General features: G+C 33.1%; 3 protein-coding genes across 4 annotated transcripts; 2 read left to right on the top strand and 1 right to left on the bottom strand.

Annotated features, from left to right (window-relative positions):
- Positions 1-704: 704 nt before the first annotated feature.
- On the bottom strand, positions 705-7,362 carry GIP1 (GBF-interacting protein 1). Of its 2 annotated transcripts, none has more exons than XM_012215678.4 (9): positions 6,967-7,362; positions 6,135-6,178; positions 5,426-5,495; positions 4,733-4,850; positions 4,006-4,625; positions 3,593-3,851; positions 2,802-3,099; positions 1,658-2,116; positions 705-1,415 (listed from the first exon to the last, which is right to left on the bottom strand). In XM_012215678.4, the coding sequence occupies exons 1-9, from the start codon at positions 7,145-7,147 to the stop codon at positions 1,119-1,121; spliced, it is 2,346 nt and encodes a 781-aa protein (XP_012071068.1). In that variant the 5' UTR covers positions 7,148-7,362; the 3' UTR covers positions 705-1,118. The 2 variants fall into 2 exon arrangements, with proteins under 2 accessions (XP_012071068.1, XP_012071069.1); XM_012215679.4 differs by having other exon boundaries at positions 3,593-3,848.
- A 3,500-nt stretch (positions 7,363-10,862) lies between these two features.
- On the top strand, positions 10,863-13,487 carry LOC105633126 (RNA-binding (RRM/RBD/RNP motifs) family protein). The gene is made up of 6 exons (XM_012215677.4): positions 10,863-11,095; positions 11,271-11,311; positions 11,423-11,586; positions 12,142-12,241; positions 12,331-12,500; positions 12,778-13,487. The coding sequence occupies exons 1-6, from the start codon at positions 11,040-11,042 to the stop codon at positions 13,288-13,290; spliced, it is 1,044 nt and encodes a 347-aa protein (XP_012071067.1). The 5' UTR covers positions 10,863-11,039; the 3' UTR covers positions 13,291-13,487.
- Positions 13,488-15,620: 2,133 nt separating this feature from the next.
- On the top strand, positions 15,621-17,816 carry EMB2731 (ER membrane protein complex subunit 8/9 homolog). Its single transcript, XM_012215676.4, has 5 exons — positions 15,621-15,962; positions 16,258-16,404; positions 16,509-16,568; positions 17,314-17,480; positions 17,561-17,816. The coding sequence occupies exons 1-5, from the start codon at positions 15,759-15,761 to the stop codon at positions 17,589-17,591; spliced, it is 609 nt and encodes a 202-aa protein (XP_012071066.1). The 5' UTR covers positions 15,621-15,758; the 3' UTR covers positions 17,592-17,816.
- Positions 17,817-18,186: the final 370 nt, after the last annotated feature.

The following is an 18,186-nucleotide window of genomic DNA, read 5'->3' as shown; positions in this document are numbered from 1 at the left end:
GGGTCGGGTATTTCCGGTTACGCGCTATCCGATAACAGTTATTTATTATAGCTATCAAATTTTAAATTCAAAAATAGTCCAACGTTGTTAATATTAATTATAGATTAATTTTCGATAATATTGTTGGATAGTGAAAATGTAGATTAGTTTTATAATATTAATTGTATTTGTAATTAATATTGTTGGATAGTGAAAAATAATAATAACGAGTATTTTTATTATTAAAATTAAATAATTATATACTTTCTTATATATAATAATTTAATTGAGTTTTATATGTAATTTTCTAAATACTAGTTTTTAAACGTGCATTACACGTTATTTATACTCACTTTTATAAGTTGCAAGTAATTTAATATATATATATAATTTATTAAATTTTTATAATTTAATTTTATAATTATTGTTACAAATTATAATATTATGAATAATTTAATATTATATTTATCAATTATATAATCACTTAGGTGGTCAAGAATTTTATTATTTAAATTAATTTTAAACTAATAAATGTAAATGTATAGACATATATTATAAATAATTTAACTATTTCATATCAATTACCTATAAATAAGTATGATTATTATATTTATTTAGCATTTTCATCTACGTGTTATAAATTAGGATAACTAGTACTATGATTGGCTTAGTGGATTGGAATCAACAAAAATAGTGGCATAGGCATATAGAAAATGTAGAAGTGATTGCACCAATTAATTAAAACTGCCAATTCTAAAAATTATACCAATTACAGTTGTATAAAATGACTGTTCCCAAAATTTAATTTACAGGTGAGACATCTGACTGGAAAAATTTGCTAAATCTCACCTACTCTCACTCAACCTTTCAAATTCCTATTAGGATTCCATAGAAGTCCCACTGTCAAAGATAAAACATACTAGGAAAAGGTGGGGAGAAAAATAACTAAGTCAAAGCTGAACAACAAAAACCTGCACCTATCATTCTGTTCTGTAACTTAAATGTCAGCATTTTGTATCCCACCTATTGTATTAACCTAAAGTCTCTGGCGGCACTTTATATTTACACTCAAATATCTGGCCAATCGTTTCCACAACACTGAGATTTTAACCTTGTTATCTATTTTACTTTTTGTTGGCTTAATAAGAGTTCCAGTTGATTTGTCCGAGATGAGTTTGTTGATAAGCACTGGATGGGTGTGCTGAAGTTTCAACAGCTGCTGAAACAGCCTGAGGTTGTTGCAGATGTGGATTCACAGTTGAAGGAGCAGCAGCTATTGCCTGCACTGGTGGATAAATTCCAGGGAATGGGCCATGACCAGCCTGCGCAGGGGAGAAAGCAAGATGCTGTCCTTGAGGGGTGATGTGGTACAAAGAATTAAGATGCAAGCTGGATAACTCTTGCCCTGGTGGAGAAATCCAGGCTGAACCGTCATTCTGCACAAACAAAATAGAACCATCTCAAATCAACACTTATATTATATGCTGGTCTAGCACCTAAAAGTACCAAGAGAATGTTGCTTTTCAATATAATCTTAGACAGCAAAGTTTAACAGAATTACTTAAACTAACAAATCAAAATTAGCACAACTGCTGGACACAATCAAAAGAGAAATATAGTAACACATTAATGTATTAGGAAAACACTTTTAAAAAGTAAGACGGGAAGTAAAACCAACCAATGGTCCTGTCGTGTAGATTTGGCTTTCCTTCAACTGAGATGCTGATACATCCTCATTGCTGGCAGGGCTCCCAGAGGTCACAGCTGGAACAGGATTGAAACTAACAGGGGAGGAACCATATGAACCATATATGGGCTGCATTCCAATAGGAGTCGGATTTCCAGTACTAGTTCCTGGCTTGAATTGTTGGAAAGGGAATTTAACACCAGGTGCAGGTGCAGTTGCAGTAGGTGTAAGATATGCATTGCCAGTTGATGGCTGTTGAGCCAGTCCATTGTGGCTCAAGAATTGATGCATAGGCGGTATAAAATAAGGGTTAAAGAAATGCCCATACGGGAAATAGCTAGGAGGATAAGGTGGCCTGAAGACCATTGGCTGTGGAGAAACAGCTACAGAGTTCTGTACTGGTGGACTTGGACTAGGACTTGGAATTGATGAAGCCATAGGATTTTCACTCTACATCCAATTTATAACAGGAGGTTAAGGGCGAGATAACAAGAATTACAAGCAGCAAAAAAATAATAAAACAATAACATAACCACATAGCAAAAATGTTGCAAAAACTAAAAATTACAGATCTGCACTGGAAAATGTTAAAACTGAGTCATAATGTATAAAAGAAACCTTCAAAAATAATTATTTCTTTTTTTACAATTCCCCAACTCATGCTCCTCCTTAACTCCCCCCAAAACTCTCGCATAAAAAACATATGTAATCAGTACCGCAAAATCACAAAGGAAAAAAATTCCTACTGCATTGGAACTTATTCACACTATAGGTACCCCAGATCAGTAGCTTGTCCATCACCAAGAAGATCATTGATGGGCTTTGGGCAAGTAATCATATGGGTAACAATGCCTATAGTTCTAAACTGACTGCCAGTAGAAAATTTTATAATGGCTCAGCTAAGGGATTTGTGCCCATATATATTATCACTTTGCTCAGGAATACTTATTATATGCCAAAAAGAATGTTCGTTTACTCTACAGTTTTAAGGAAAAACAGTTTTCAATGACCAAAGCTAATCAATCATTAATTTGAATTTTACTTCAAAAATAAGAGGATAAAGATAAGCTTGAATGAACACCACTGTTAAGAGCACAAACGAATAAGAATTATAGCCATGGAATTAAGGCCTTACAACAAAGCCTGAAAGACAAGAGACATCCTGTGTCTGACTTTCATATCCTTCGATCTGTACAAGTTGACCCCCTGGCACGGTTGACACGATCCCAAACCCATAGCTTGGAGCAATTTGAACCACAGAGTTCTGTTGGCCTTCTGGAAGTAGCATCATTTCTTGTGATGCTTTATTACTTTTTGGGTCTGCATCAGAAGTAGCAATGCCTTCTGACTTTGTTGCGTTTTCAAACACTTGTTCAGGAGATTCTAGTTGATCAGGATGATCCACTAATACAGTTGAAGAAATACTTTGATTGCTGCAAGGAATTTATTAAGAAAACTTAAGAGCAATAAATTCCAAAATCAAATAATGCCATTCTTAACCCTTTTTTTGTTTTGTTCTGCTATGTCATATTGTTCACCATATTTATACTAAATAAAAGGCCCAAAGAAATCTAAGGGTATCATCAACAGCTAATAATAGGAATATAGGATAATATAATGTAAAAGATGAAACAGCAATGGATGACAGGTTCAAAACATACAACACTACTACCTTAACCACATAACATGACCAACCACGCCCAACCCCAGGAAAATCTCCATATTTATGCAATTAGAGTCATCTATATATAAATTTTTGCTCCAAGAAGGCAAAACCATACTTAAGGTGATGGTTAATTGGAAACTATGTAATTGTCAATCATATCCTTAACTAAAACCACAATGGCAAAATTATCAGCCAAGACAACTCAGAAACCCAATATAAAATATGAACCAAGTAAAAAATGCCATATAATATTCACCAACCTAGACGAAGTTTCTCTAGCAGTTTCATCAGTCCCATGAGATGATTCAGTAGCATGTGTAGAGTTAATGTCACAGCTATTACCATTGCAATTTTTTGTTCCCGGTCCAGAATTAACATCAAAGCTTCCAAAAGTCAACCCACTCTTTAAAGCTTCAGGTACCTTGAAGTGATTTGGAAATGTAACATGTCCATTGGTGACAGTTTGTACAGGCAACAAGCAAGAACTGTCATCAGTGTGCGCATCCTCAGATGAGACTGCTTTTTTTTTTTTTTTTTTAAGAAAAAATAAAGAGCAAGTTCAGATGCAAATATATATATATATATATATATTAAAGCATAAAAACAAGAAAGGGAGGAGAGGGAGTAGGGAGCTCTTTACTTCAGTGTTACCAGTTCAACTAGCAACATTTACCTTTTGAAGGGATATCTGAATCTTGTGATGAACTAGAAGACCCAACAGCCAAAGAAGTGTCATCTGCTGGCAAAGAAGGCTGCAGAGTTTCTGATGACTCCGGCTTTTCATTTGCGGATTTGCCTGGTACCTTTCTTTTGATCACAGAGTGAATAATTGTAGAAGCCGATATTTCATTCTTGGGCAACTCTGATCCAACATCGTCGGAAACAAGGTTATTTCCTTGAATTTGATTTGATCCTGCAGCTCTTTGCTGGCTTCCTACTTCCTGTTTAATTGCACCAATTGTACCAGAAATCCAAGTCATAGTTGGTGCCAATACAGGGTCTGAAGCAGAGGAATAAACACCAGGTACAGATGCTGAAATGGTAGAAGTTGGTTGGTCATTTGAACTTGATGCGGGCTTTCCTTGCTGAACTTGAATCATATGCTCAGATATCTGATTAGTTGCAGGTGATGATGGAGTAGGGAGCAGTGCAGTGCCTGGCTTCTTTTTATCAATATCTGAGCCATCTTTAGTGGAATGGACAACTCCACGGGCAGGTGATTCTGGGCTATGTCCAAGAGAAGAGCCACCATTGGGTAAACTTGAAGGACCGTTAGGTGTGACAGTTGAAGCTCTATATCAATAGAAGATATGAATCAATTTTAACTGCATATAAACAAAAACACGAGTTCCACATAGATGCTATAAACAATAACCCAACAAACATTAAATAATGTTTACTTTATCTCAGTGACTGCCTTATTATTTGTTTTCTGCCCAGCTGTTGAAGGAGCCCTCTCTGTCATGTGAGTGGCTCCATTTTCCCTTCGAGGAGCTGCATTCCTTACACCCACTGCATCTGATAACAGTAGTTCGCAACACAATTTGTCAGTTACAGAACCACAAGCTAACATTTCTTACGGTTGATGATCTTGCAAATTGTATGCCATCAATTTTTCTTTAATATCAGAAAGTCCACAAGAAACAAGATAGCCATTTAAAAAACAAACTTTTCATAGAAAATACTAGGATAATGAAAAACGAAGATTATAAACTTTATACTACAAGATGTAAAACTCACTTTTCAAGAAGCATTAGAGTGACATCATCCTCTTTAATAACTTCTACAGTTCAGGAAAAGAGAGGAACCTTAGCTTCTATCTTTACTCAATGAAATTTTTCTCTTTTTTTAGGGAAGAGAGGGATGGGAAGGACAAGCAAAGTGACTACTGGCTAGTGGAAAGAACGAGCTATATTCAATAATGGGCTCAACTTAAAGATAATATTATAACAGGATGAACTCATCAAGATTTCCATGCTCAGCTCTCATGCTAATATTAAGGTGGAAATAAAAATCTAAGTGCATATATGTTAGTCTCATGGTAGGGAAATCACAAAATGACAGCTTATACTTTGAATGGTATGCAGTAGTACCAGGATATGCATGATTTGCAGAATGGTTTCCTCGACCACCCCTAGCTCCTCTACCTTGGGTGCCTGGCATCTACAACAACACAAGACTGAGTTATGAATCATTCTAGCCACCAAAAGAACTGCAAAATTTAGATATCATTAATCATTCTAATGATTCCCATATATGTTCGATAATTGGTAGCAACGAAAGCAACATTTAATATAACAAAGTAATTATCAAGGTGGCTTGGCAAACTTAGATATATCCAAAACCTAGGTGACCAACATTTTCCAGAAGTAATCTGATAATAGAGATTGAGTGATCAATTTAAGATCATTGCAACAGCAGAATAGAGAATATCTGTCTGCTGCATGGATCAGTCATGACAATCAACAGACCTATGAATGTTAAAAATTTCAGAGATTACAATTTTTTCAACCTTAACTAAAAATGTTGCAGGAAACAAAATCTGATACTGAAAGCAGAAAAATAATGTAAGTAACATATCTATTTTCTTCAACATTAACATATTACATCCACATGCTTCTTCAAGGAATTGTTTTGCATACCAATTTATTCCCTCTCCAATCTCGTCTTCCTAATAATTGATGTCCAGGAAGAATGAAGACGAGTCTTTTCATATAAGAGGGACAGGATTCAAAAGAGAAAGTTGCATGTCATGCCATGGATAATATCATGGGATCTTTCAGAGAGGGCAAGATACCGTACCTCCTTTTTCCGCTCACGTTTTCTTTTGACCTCATGAAATGTATCTGCCGACCCAGAATTGTTATTCATCAGAAAATTTGAAACATTAATGACACAAATAAGCTAATCTAATAAAGATGCATAGTCAAAACAAGAAAATTTCTTATCTAATATTGTACAATCTATATTAAGAAAATAAAGTTCCATTTAGCTAATAAATAGAAAATTCTCATCTAAGCTCATACAATTTGTGTACATTAGAGTAAGTAACGCTCAATTAGCTAATATGTCAAAGCATAAAAAAGAAAACAAATCACAAACTCAAATATTGGTACTTGGGATTTTCTAATAAAATAAAACAAATCACAAATTGTCAAATATAGATGGCCGAGTCAAGTCCTTTGATCATTGTAGTTATACGCTACATAATTTTAGAGCTATCAAAGAGCCAAAACAGAGACAGCAGAACAAATGTCTTCATTTTGCTCAAATAGAACTTCGAATAACACAAGCACTAGACAGAAAAGACCATTCTCATGATATTCCTTCTGTGAGTTCAAACTGTCTATGAATCAAAAGCGTGTTCTAGCAAAGGACAATCGCCAAAGAGGAAACAAATATTATCAAGCTAAAACTTTTACAAGTCAATCAATGAAAACAGCCATCTTTACACCATAAAATACAGCCTTTCATGATTATAAACAAAAACCACAAACCAACAGATCATAATCATGAAAATACACGAAACAAACATAAGAACAGATAACACCCATTAAACCCTAATGCACAAACAAAACGAACAAAATAACAAAAACCCTAATGTGTTTTATCACACATATATATGTGTATATACCTAAATAAAGAAGCTTTTGGGCGGTATCGTTGGGATCCATGGAGCAGTCTGTAAGAACAGAGTAGATATCTTCATCGCTGTGTTGTTTTCCTGTGATCTCCCTAATGCTTTGTATCGTTTTCCGTACGCTCTCCGGGATCGTGACCCTAGCAGCCCCGCCGCCGCCGCTGCTATTGCTCATATCGCCTTCTTTCCTATGTTTGATATTATTTATGCTCCTCTCTTACGTCGCTCTGTTGTGGAGGGAGAGTTGTGTAGAGAGGGGTGGGGCGAGGAGAGAGACACTGAATTTTGGTATTGTAATTTGACCTAACAATTTTTGATGGGAAGATGGTGAAATGTGTTTATATATGGAGAGAGAAAGGAGAGGTTTTGGGAGTTTTCAAGGATCCTCTCAAGCAAGGGCTACATGAAGCTTTCATGAGTTTTTTTTCTTTTTTAAGAAAAGAATAAATAAATAATTTTATATTTCCAAATTTTGATTTTTCATTATAGAAAATATCCTTCACTCGCAAGCTCAAGACTAATCTTGCACTGATATATTCTAAATTTTAATTAAATAAATAAATTTAGACATAATTCCTCGTGAGCAAAGATTTTGACTTCTTTTTCCTTAATTAAATTTTTCTTGACTTCTTTTTTTAATAGTAAAAATACAATATAACAATAATGAAAAATGATTAAGTTGTGTTTAGTTGGAGGCGAGTACACCAGTGAAATATAATTTCTCAAAAAAACATAACATATAAAATACTATGTATTTATCTTGCATTATCAATTATATTTTTTGAAATTAAATTCTTTAATTAAATGAATGAATTTACTAATTAAATGAAATTTCAAATATAATAAGTTTACATACCATATGTAATAATCTTTATATGTAATGGCTCGAATTTTTTGAAATGTTTTTTATTTATTTAGTGTGATTATTATTGTTTCTTTTTTCTTTTTTTTTTTTTTAATAAAGCAATAAAGCACAAGCCTATTGGAGCTTCTACTACATGAAATAGTCATGGTGGATGGAATTAAATTAACTGTACTGTTGTTGTCTCAATTGGGTACATTCCAATTTGAAGTTCTTAAATTAGAGCGCCATCATCATCTTTAAGGGCTATTTCGGTTTTTCAAATGTTTTTCTCTTTTTTTCTATTGCATTTATTAGCCATACAGGTTAAGGAAATTTGTAGTTAATGTTACCCAAAAAATACGTTAGATACTGATAATCAGGTCTTACATATTATTGTCAACTTGTGAACGTAGATTGTCTTCCTGTCGCATTAAGGGACTATTCATAAAAAAATTTAGACTCAATATCCCAAATATATAAATTCAACTTTACTTTTCATAATAAAATTTTATAACATTCTAAATTTTAGTAATATTTTTTATGTCTCTAAGCAGGGATGGAAGATATCAGCAAATTTTGAACTACCTATAACTATATTTAATAAAATTTTATCATTCGTATCCGAAGTCGTTTAAAATTTTACTATCCATATTTGTTCAAAATCTGTTTAAAATACCTTTAAACAGGTAGAGTACGCCAATTTTAAACTATTTAAATCCAAATTTATTTAAAGTGCATTTTTTTTACTAGTAAATGCGTAGAATATCCGCGCCAAAATTGTTTATTATAGCGGAAAATGGGTATTTAGAGTCTAACACCCGTATTCGTTAAAATGGATCAAAGTGGAGCGAGTACCTTAAAATACCGGTCTCATTTCCATCTCTATCTCTAAGGTGAAACATTTTTATAATATTTCATGTTTATCCCTATTAATAACAAACAATTTTCAGGGATTACTTTTTATATAAAATAGTAATTTGATATATAATTAATATAATTTTAGAACAATAACTTTACATTTTTTAGTTATCCAATAAGTATTTAATCAGCAAGATGAAAAGTTAAAGGTTAGCGCCATGACCTTTGGAAATTTAGCATTTTAAAACATTTTTGCTTAATTGGATAGTAATCATAGAGCGTAAAGTTTGTGGCTCTCCCAATAAAATGAGCCTCCCGGATGTCTCTGGATATCCAACGTATATTTTCATCCTTATGATATTAAGATGTGATATAAAATACTCAATAATTTAGTTTAAGGTACGGTATTATTGAGTGTGGGATGCGATTTTTCGTGAAAATATATATATAGGCTAAGTCAATATCAACATGATAATGATAAATTAACACAATTCAAAAATCTAAATATAAACATAATTCATTTAATAAATAGATGATACGACACAGTATTTAAAATACTCATCACTTAAGAGAATAACAAGAAAATATTATTCATTGCCCGACACTTATTACCAAACAAGTCTCAATTTATACTCAAAAGAGAATTAATCCTTTTATATATATTTTTTTATTTGTAAGAAATAGTAATTTTCCCTTTTTGGTCAAAAATCAATGTTTTAAAGGTCGTAAGAAACTCTAAAAATTATTATTGATATTGTAAAAAATATTTAATTTACTAAAAATTTATAAATTGAGTAAGCTCAATAATTATCGATCAAGGTATAAAATATTTGAGTAAGCTCACTTTTAGTAGTTTTAATTATTTTTTTTATAAGGATTTGCATTAGAACTTTTTTTTTAACTATTTTGAATAATCTCACTCAAGTTTATTTACAATATAGAAATTACTAATTTAAATTTACTTTATATTATATAATCTATTAATGTTTTGTGTTGCTATTATTTTGGTTAGTATAATTTGAATTTCATACCAACTATACACAATGTAATGCATGATTAAAAAGACAATATTGCCATTTATTTTATAATTTGTATTTACGTTAAAATGGTGTTTGGTTTGACTTTTTAGCCGGTCAAACTTACTTTTAAGTAGAAAGTCATGAGTATAATCTTCTTTAATTTGAATTATAAGTTAATAGGGTACTTAAAATTAATCAAAAGTGATAACTAAGGTACATTTACTTATGATTATTTATTTATTTTAAATATACTATTTGATCAAGTAAAAAACTATTATTCTAATAAATTTTAAAAAACTATTTTTTAATGAATTATTAGATTATTATATGTTATATTTGATTAATGTCTCCTTTTTGGTAACTGTAACAAACTAAATTACTTGTAAATACCTATTAACCAAACACAAAACTACTTAAAAATAACTTTTAATTAATTTTACCGAATAGTACTTTAATTGTTTATTTTGGTCAAAAGTTAAAAGTTAAAAGGTTTCGTACCCAACAGTTAAGTTGTAGGTGTTTGATACGATGTTTTAATCATAAAAGTCCCAACCAACTATTGTTTCTATAAGTTACTTTTAGGAATTTTTTCGTATCGGTTGATAGTTGATTCGTATTTGTATTATTTTAGATTTCATTAACCTCATAAAAAAAATATTAATGAAATTATTTTTTTCAAATTAATATTTTTTATGATAATTTTGTTTATAAGTATTTAAATTATTTTCTTAAATATTATTTTAAAAACTTAATGAAGATTTTTATTTATAGAATACATTAAAATAAAAAAATACTATATTCATCTTAAATTAAAAACATATATATACATTACACATCATAACATATAAAAATAATTATGCCTATAATAGTTATTTTATATTTTAGTAGCAATCAATATTAAAATTTTACCAAACACGAACAATAATCAGCTAACCGCTATTAGCTATTAACCACTAATTATTAGCAAACTCTATCGGCTATTGGCCGATATAAACCACTGAACCAAAGGGCCCTAAATAATATAAACCTGCCTGGAGTTGTAAGCGTAATTTTCACAACCCGAACTTATTACCCGCGAAGTGAACCGGATCCAGTTATCCTACGTGGCATATTATAAAGTCGGTAGATGTATCCGTCTATATATTAAAGGCTCAAATAGCAGAGTCAGCAGTTCAATACAGGCGCAATCTATTTTATTTACCACTCGCATAGCCTTCGAACGAAACCCTAATCCTTATTTTTCTACCTCAAACCTTCTTCCTTGAACCCCGACCGAGTCTCTACCGATCGACAAGTTTCTGCTTTTGAATAATTTCCTCGACAAATTAGCACCTTAAATTAGTGATATGGGTTCGAAATCGAAGAGCGAGAACCCTCACTCTGGCGATGGTGCTAGCCCTGGGTTTGTCTCTCTCTCTCTCTCTCTCTAGATACTGTAGTATTCATAAATTTTGTTGGGTTTTCTTTGGTCTATGAACAACTGATTAGAAAATCGGCTCAATCAGAAATATTTGATATTCGTACTTTGATTTTTTTGTTTTGATTCGTATTTTGTTGATTTTTTTTGTCAAACACAGGAAGATTTTTATAGGAGGATTGGCTAAAGATACGACATATGGTAAGATGTTTTATCGGATTATCTGTATTATGGTGGATTTTCTATAGAACTGGAACATTCAGGGTTAGATTTATGTTTTTTTATGCTTACTCTGCGATAATTTAATTGCAGCAACTTTTAACAAGCATTTTGGGAAATATGGCGAGATAACTGATTCTGTGATAATGAAAGATCGATACACTGGTCAGCCTAGGGGTTTTGGTTTTATTACCTATGCCGATCCTTCAGTTGTTGACCAAGTTATAGAAGATACCCATATCATCAATGGGAAGCAGGTAAAACAATCTCTCTGTTGTACGGTCTGGTTCGTCAGTTTAGCCTCGTCTTTTAAGGTTAAGGCTTAGGGAAGGCTGGTGAGGTCCAGTATCGAGGTCTAGCTTGACTGACTAACCGGCCTGTGTGCTTTTCTTAAAAATCTATTTTGGACTAGGTGGTGTTTTTTTCTTATATTGTTTAGAGACTGTACTTTTTTGTATCAGCTTTTCTTTGAGGTTCAGCGTCTTTGAGACAATATTAACAATGGTTCATGCAAATTAAGATATAGATTTTCTGTGGATGAGCATCTAATTAACCGTGTTTTATGCAATCGTTTGTCTTGGTTTAAATTGTATAGCCTGATTGTTAAAAATAAAAAAACTAAGCAATAGAATTGCTATGAAGTTTTCATTATTATTTGCTCCTACTTGGTTTTAAAACATTAATCAAATAGACATGAACCCTGTTGCTGTTATGATGTGATGTCTAATATGATGGCTCCTACACAGCTATGTTTATAAATTATGCTGTAATAATCAAGTGAATTAACTAATTAACAAGTTACAATGAAACAGGTTGAGATAAAGAGGACAATTCCTAAAGGTTCAGGTCAATCAAAGGATTTTAAAACTAAGAAGATATTTGTTGGTGGAATCCCATCATCTGTCACAGAAGGTAAGAAATCCTAAATTGTTGTGATGTGATTTGGAGTATTGTTTTTTTCCTGTGCGTTTGTTTAACACTCTTCAATCTTCAACTTCTAGATGAGTTCAAGAATTTCTTTTCTAAATATGGGAAAGTGGTGGAGCACCAGATAATTCGTGATCATGAAACAAACCGATCTCGAGGATTTGGATTTATAATTTTTGATAGTGAAGAAGTTGTAGATGAAATGTTATCCAAGGGAAATATGATTGATATGGCTGGTACTCAGGTGAGATTATTTAGACGACCTCAAAGAAATAAGAATGGAAATGGATCCCTCTTTGTTGTGCTGCCTGCTTACTTGCTTTATCGTTGTTTTTTATCACCACGCAACTTATTCTATTCTCCTTCCCTTAATTTATAGATTGTTAAAGTGTATTAGTTGTTCTGCTTACATATTTCTGATATAGCAGCGGAGATCATTACTACAGGTATAGATTTCAGGAAAGGGCTCATGATAGTTTGCCTCCTGCAGAACCTAGGTTAACTAAGTTGCTTTGTTGTAGGTGGAGATCAAGAAAGCTGAACCAAAGAAAGCCTCAAACCCACCACCTGCTCCTGCATACGGTAGCAACTCTAGGAGTCGTTCTTATAATGACGGCTTTGGTGGATTTGGAGGTTCTTATGGGGGATTTGATGGAGGTTTTGCTCCTGGTCCCTATAGGAATCCCGGGGGTCTGGGTGGTAGACTGGGTGGGTATGGGTATGGTAGTAGTGGTGGGGATTTTGGTGGTAGCTATGGGAGTTTTGGAGGTAGTAGCTTAGGAGGTTACCGAGGTGAATCTGCCCTTGGTTATTCTGGTCGCTTTGGACCTTATGGTGGCGGGTTTGGTGGAAGTTATGGTGGTAGTGGTTTAGGCAGTTATGGTCGGGGAGGCGAGGGATATGGAAGTTATGGAGGTGCAGGCTATGGCGGGAGTTACGAATCTGGTCCAGGTGCTAGTTATGGAGGAGCAGGTGGTCTGTATGGAAGGGGAGGCTATAGTGGCAGTAGTCGATATCATCCTTATGCAAGATAGAATCAAGGCATTTTGATGCAGTTCCTTAAGCTTTGCCTAGAAGTTCCAAACAGGGTCATCTAGTTTAAAGCCTCATGATATTGATAGGCACTTTCCCACATGAACTAGAAGTCTCCTATCACTGCAATTGAGGAAGCTTTTAAGGATCAGAAGCTCTACTTTATTAGATTATTTCATCTATGTATGTTTTAGACAGACTGCTTAGTTTTTGCTTAAACTTAGTTCATGCTGGCTCTTGCTTTACTTTTTCTAGTTATTTTTAATTTAGCGATGTGTTGTAGAATATAGTATCTTGATTTGGAGCTTGTTGCTATTCTCTTAGTTTGATTTAGATAGACATCTTAATAATTTATACCTGTTTGTTCTATGTATCCAGCATAGCAGTTGGGTGTCTTATGGCGATATTTATTCTTATTTATTTTGAGCTAGATGCATTAAATCCAGTAGGCTAATATTTAGATGAGTCGGACTGTTAGCTTTGTCTAACCCCCTAAGAGAGAAAGAAAGAACTGGCTGCAAATTATATCGACAAACTTCATTTACGCCAAGTATAGTATGAATCACCTTGATGCTAACTAGGTAAACCTTTTATAGCGTTTGAACTATGTTTGCCTGGCGGAGATGAGTGGTGGATGGTAATAGGGGTTTTTTAACTTATTCTGGCTCTGATCTTGCTTGTGTTTGAATATTTTTCCATGTATTTGAATCAGCCCTATTCATATTTTGCTTGGAGAAAAGGTATAGGTTTCTTTTAATTTTTTTTTTCCTTCACATATTATCGGGTTCTCTTTTCTTTACTTTTTTTTTTTTTCTTTGTATAGCCATAGTTTCTATTGGTCAATAGACATGATGATTAAACATCTGTAATTGTTGCTATTGTTGATTCCTTGGTTTGTTGTACTCGGGTGATCATTTGACATGTGGATATGGGGAGGGCTATCCCCGTTGTGTAGCCCAATAGTGAATGAAAAGAACTGACATGCTATTGAGGCTCTGCTAATGCTTTTTACTATTATGGTACGATGTGGAGTAACTTCTGTTATAAGCTTTTGACGGGTTTTTATCACCCTTGTGCTCGATTATATTTTGTTCATTTCATTTGGGGTATTGTGCATCAGCTTCCTCCCTGTTTCCTTTTTTTTAAAAAAAATTTCTTTTTGTGAACTCTATAAAAACAATTGGAGAGTTTCAGAGTAAACAAGGAATCAAAAACCCCACGTTTCAGAGTACTTGAACTTTGTTGTTTTTGCAATTTCATCCCATTTAGACATTTATTGGCGAGAGAGTGGTGAGGGAGATTAATTGTTCTGTGCAGGTTAACTTTATTATTTACAAGTTATCAGCAACTTATATTTGTAGCTGGCAATTGTTACTTTTCAGCCTTTAAATTGTAAAGGAGATCAAAGAAGAGGAGAAAACAACGTTAACGACACTTTCTAAAATTTCTAAAAAAAACCTTGACAGGTTGAATTGGAATATGGCCCATTAGCAATATTTCAGAATAAGTTATGTCAAAGACAATTTTAAAGGTGAGAGCTACTAAATATTTAAACATTTTAGTATTTATATATAATTAAAAAAATCATAATTTATTCATAAAAAAGAAAAGATTCTATTGACAGGTTGAATTGAGTATGTGGGTTTACCTGGCTAGTAAAGTTGTAACTCGACATACAGATGATCCTTTTACTTAAATCTACTATGTTTTCGGATTACGGATTAGGTTGTGTCAGTGAAGTCGACTTACAATGGGTTTTGTGTAGTCCTAATAGGGACCTATAATTTCTCTTTTAGCAAAGCAAATGCTCCAAAAGAAACTCAAATAACTTGCTGCTCGTTAAATTAATATTGTGATGTTTTTTTTATTAATTATATATTATTTTCGAACTTTATTCCTTGTTAATAATAAAATTGCTTTTTTCAAATTAATATTAAATATTATTTTTATCATCGTTTAAGTATAATAAGGTTAAATGTTATTTTAAATTTTTATTTATAATATATGCAAATAAAAAATAATATATTGATTTTAAAAAATTTAAGAAAATATAGTGTATGATTATATATAAAAATTATTTTGTAAAAAAAAATATAAAATAGTAATCGTAACTTTATGATCATTTACCATTTTAATGATGCTAAGTAATTTGAATAATGAAATAGAATGGATTATTTATTTTATTTTAGTAATAATCATGATTTTATAAAATATCGTGTCAATTCCTGCTCTTTCATCATATCGGAATGCAGAATGACTATATTGTTTATATTTTTGGTTTAGGAACGACGTCGTGGGGAATATTCTTGCTGAGCATAAAACAAATCTCCGTCTACTCTATTCTCTCCCCCCTGAGTCCACAACACAGACTTACGGAGGCCAGATAAAAAACAAGGACAGACCCGGTGGTTTATTGTCGCCGGCAATTCTAAATACCGAACTGGACGAAGGATTAAATTGAGAGAATAAAATGGGTGGTGGAGATCTGAAATACGAGGTGTCACAGAACGCTTACATAAAGCTGGTGCTTCACTCCCTCAAGCACAAGTCCTCCGCCGTTAACGGGGTTTTACTCGGTCGATCTAGTGACGACGTCGTGGAGATCACCGATTCCGTCCCTCTTTTTCACAACCACCTCGGGCTTCTGCCTCCTCTCGAGATCTCCCTTATCATGGTATGTTTAGATTTACAACCCAAAAACACAATCTCTGCATTTATTTTTAGATTTAGAACACCAAAACAACTTATGTATGTTGCAATTGAGAATAGTTGCTAATTTTATAACTTTAATATCCAAAATGATTGTATATCATGCGTTTTTCCATTTTTTAGTTCGATATCTTCTCTTGCAGAGATAAGAATTGGTTTAAGTTGAGATGTTTGGTTAGTTTCCATTTGTTAAGCTACTACTTCAGCAATTCGTCATAGAGTTTTGGACGTTTCAATTTTCTCTTAATTTCTGAAAACAGATAGAGGAGTATTATGGTGCTCAAGGATTGGGTATAGTGGGTTACTTTCATGCAAATGAGAGGTTTGATGACGCGGAGCTTGGTAATGTGGCCAAGAATATTGGGGATCACATTTACCGCTACTTTCCTCAAGCTGCCATTCTCTTGGTGGGTATAATGGATTTTGATCTTCCTTTGTGCTTGTCTTTGTTTCTGGAGTTAGATTTTGAGTTTCATTTTATTTTTCTTGTATTTTCTAAATTCCTCTGTAGTTAGATAACAAAAAGCTTGAAGCACTACCCAATGGGAAAGACCGGAGCCCTGTTCTGCAGGTCAGTTTCATTATTTATATTCTGTTATTTGGAAGAAATAATATAAACAAATGAAGTTCTTTTAATGTTGCTTGGATGAATTAACCATTAGTACTAAATTGGCGAGAACGGAAAACTCTGTCTGTGTTTATAGCCTTGTGGGCCTTAATTGCTAAGCTTGCAGATACTGAAATCTACCATTCCCTGCTAGATAACGCAACACATTCCACTGATGGGATAATGGCCTTAGACTTTTAGTGAAAAGGATAATGAGTTTGGAACTTCAAGAATAATATTTTATATTGATTGTAGCACTACATAAATTAGTTGATGGTTCTGTTTTGGCTTACACTGACAAATGAGAAGTGGGATAGATTCTGAGTTCTAGTTGAGGTACTTCAGTTTCCATGTTTACTAATTTGAGGCACTTTCATAACAGCATTTGCGTGATCTTATTTCAGTTTAATTGTTTATTGTGAAGATTTGATGATTAAGGTCAAATTCTTAGTTCTAATTTTCTGATGCGCATATTGTATTAGAAACTACACTAAATGTTTTGAGTTCCAACATTTTGGGTTGGCAATTTGATTTCTTTTATTAGCATTGTATAGAACATACATTTGCCATCCTTTTTTGGCAGTATTGTTTTTACAGTTTGTGTTCCCCTAAATTTAGTCCTTGATTCAGTTATAGGTAACAGTCATCATCTACCTTTTTTTTTTTTTTTGATACGAATTAACTGATCAGTCTTTCTCTCTTGCCCTAGCTTTATACGAGGGATGCATCAAAGAACTGGAAGCTAGCTGGACCGGATGGGGGTAATAGATTGATACTGAAGGAACCAGCAGCAAATATTGTATTGTTGGATTTTATTTCATCCAAGAAATGGCAGGATGTGGTAGATTTTGACGATCACCTTGATGATATTACCAAGTAAGGTCACATAAATGCATGTTCTGAATAATCTGAATCTTATCAGGACTATTTAATTAATCATTTATCTCTGTTTGCAGGGACTGGCTGAATCCAGAACTCTTCAAGTAGTGTTTGCCTGAGATGTTGATTTATAGTGGAGCAGACATGGTTAGAATTACAATGACATGGATAGGCAAAAAGGCTCTGTTTTCTTGTTCAGGAGTAAATTTTGTAGCATGTATCAACTGAATTAAGTTTTGAAGTCTCTCGACAAATAACTCTTTGTCTTCTTGATGGCGATAGCCTTGTTGAAGCTATGGATTTAAAATTAATACTTGACATGTTTAGAATTAATAGTTTCCAGGACTTGTGAACATGGATGCATGTTGTGTTCAGAAGATTAATTTGACGATAGGGGAAAGTTTAATTCTTAGTTTAATACCTATGATAGATCACAGGACTATTTTGCCGAAGACTCTACTTTTACATCTCCAATTCCAACAATTTGTTTGGCTATGAACCAGTTTTATATGAACCAGTTTCAGTGTTAATTTTCAATTTTTAATTTTAAGATAAGATGATATGAATCAGTTAAATCCTTGATTGGCTGGGAGATCTGTTTACATATATAGCATGAAGCTACCTTTAGCCTCAACCACCAACAACCTACTTGAGATAGTGGGAGATTTGTTTATTTATCTTTTTCAGATTGCTATTATCAATT

Source organism: Jatropha curcas, chromosome 7 (genome assembly GCF_041381405.1).
Source record: "Jatropha curcas cultivar XTBG-Jc1 chromosome 7, XTBG_Jcur_1.0, whole genome shotgun sequence".
NCBI classification, from domain to species: Eukaryota; Viridiplantae; Streptophyta; class Magnoliopsida; order Malpighiales; family Euphorbiaceae; genus Jatropha; species Jatropha curcas.
The sequence above is the reverse complement of the archived record's forward strand: the minus strand, read 5'-3'. Positions and strand labels throughout refer to the sequence as shown.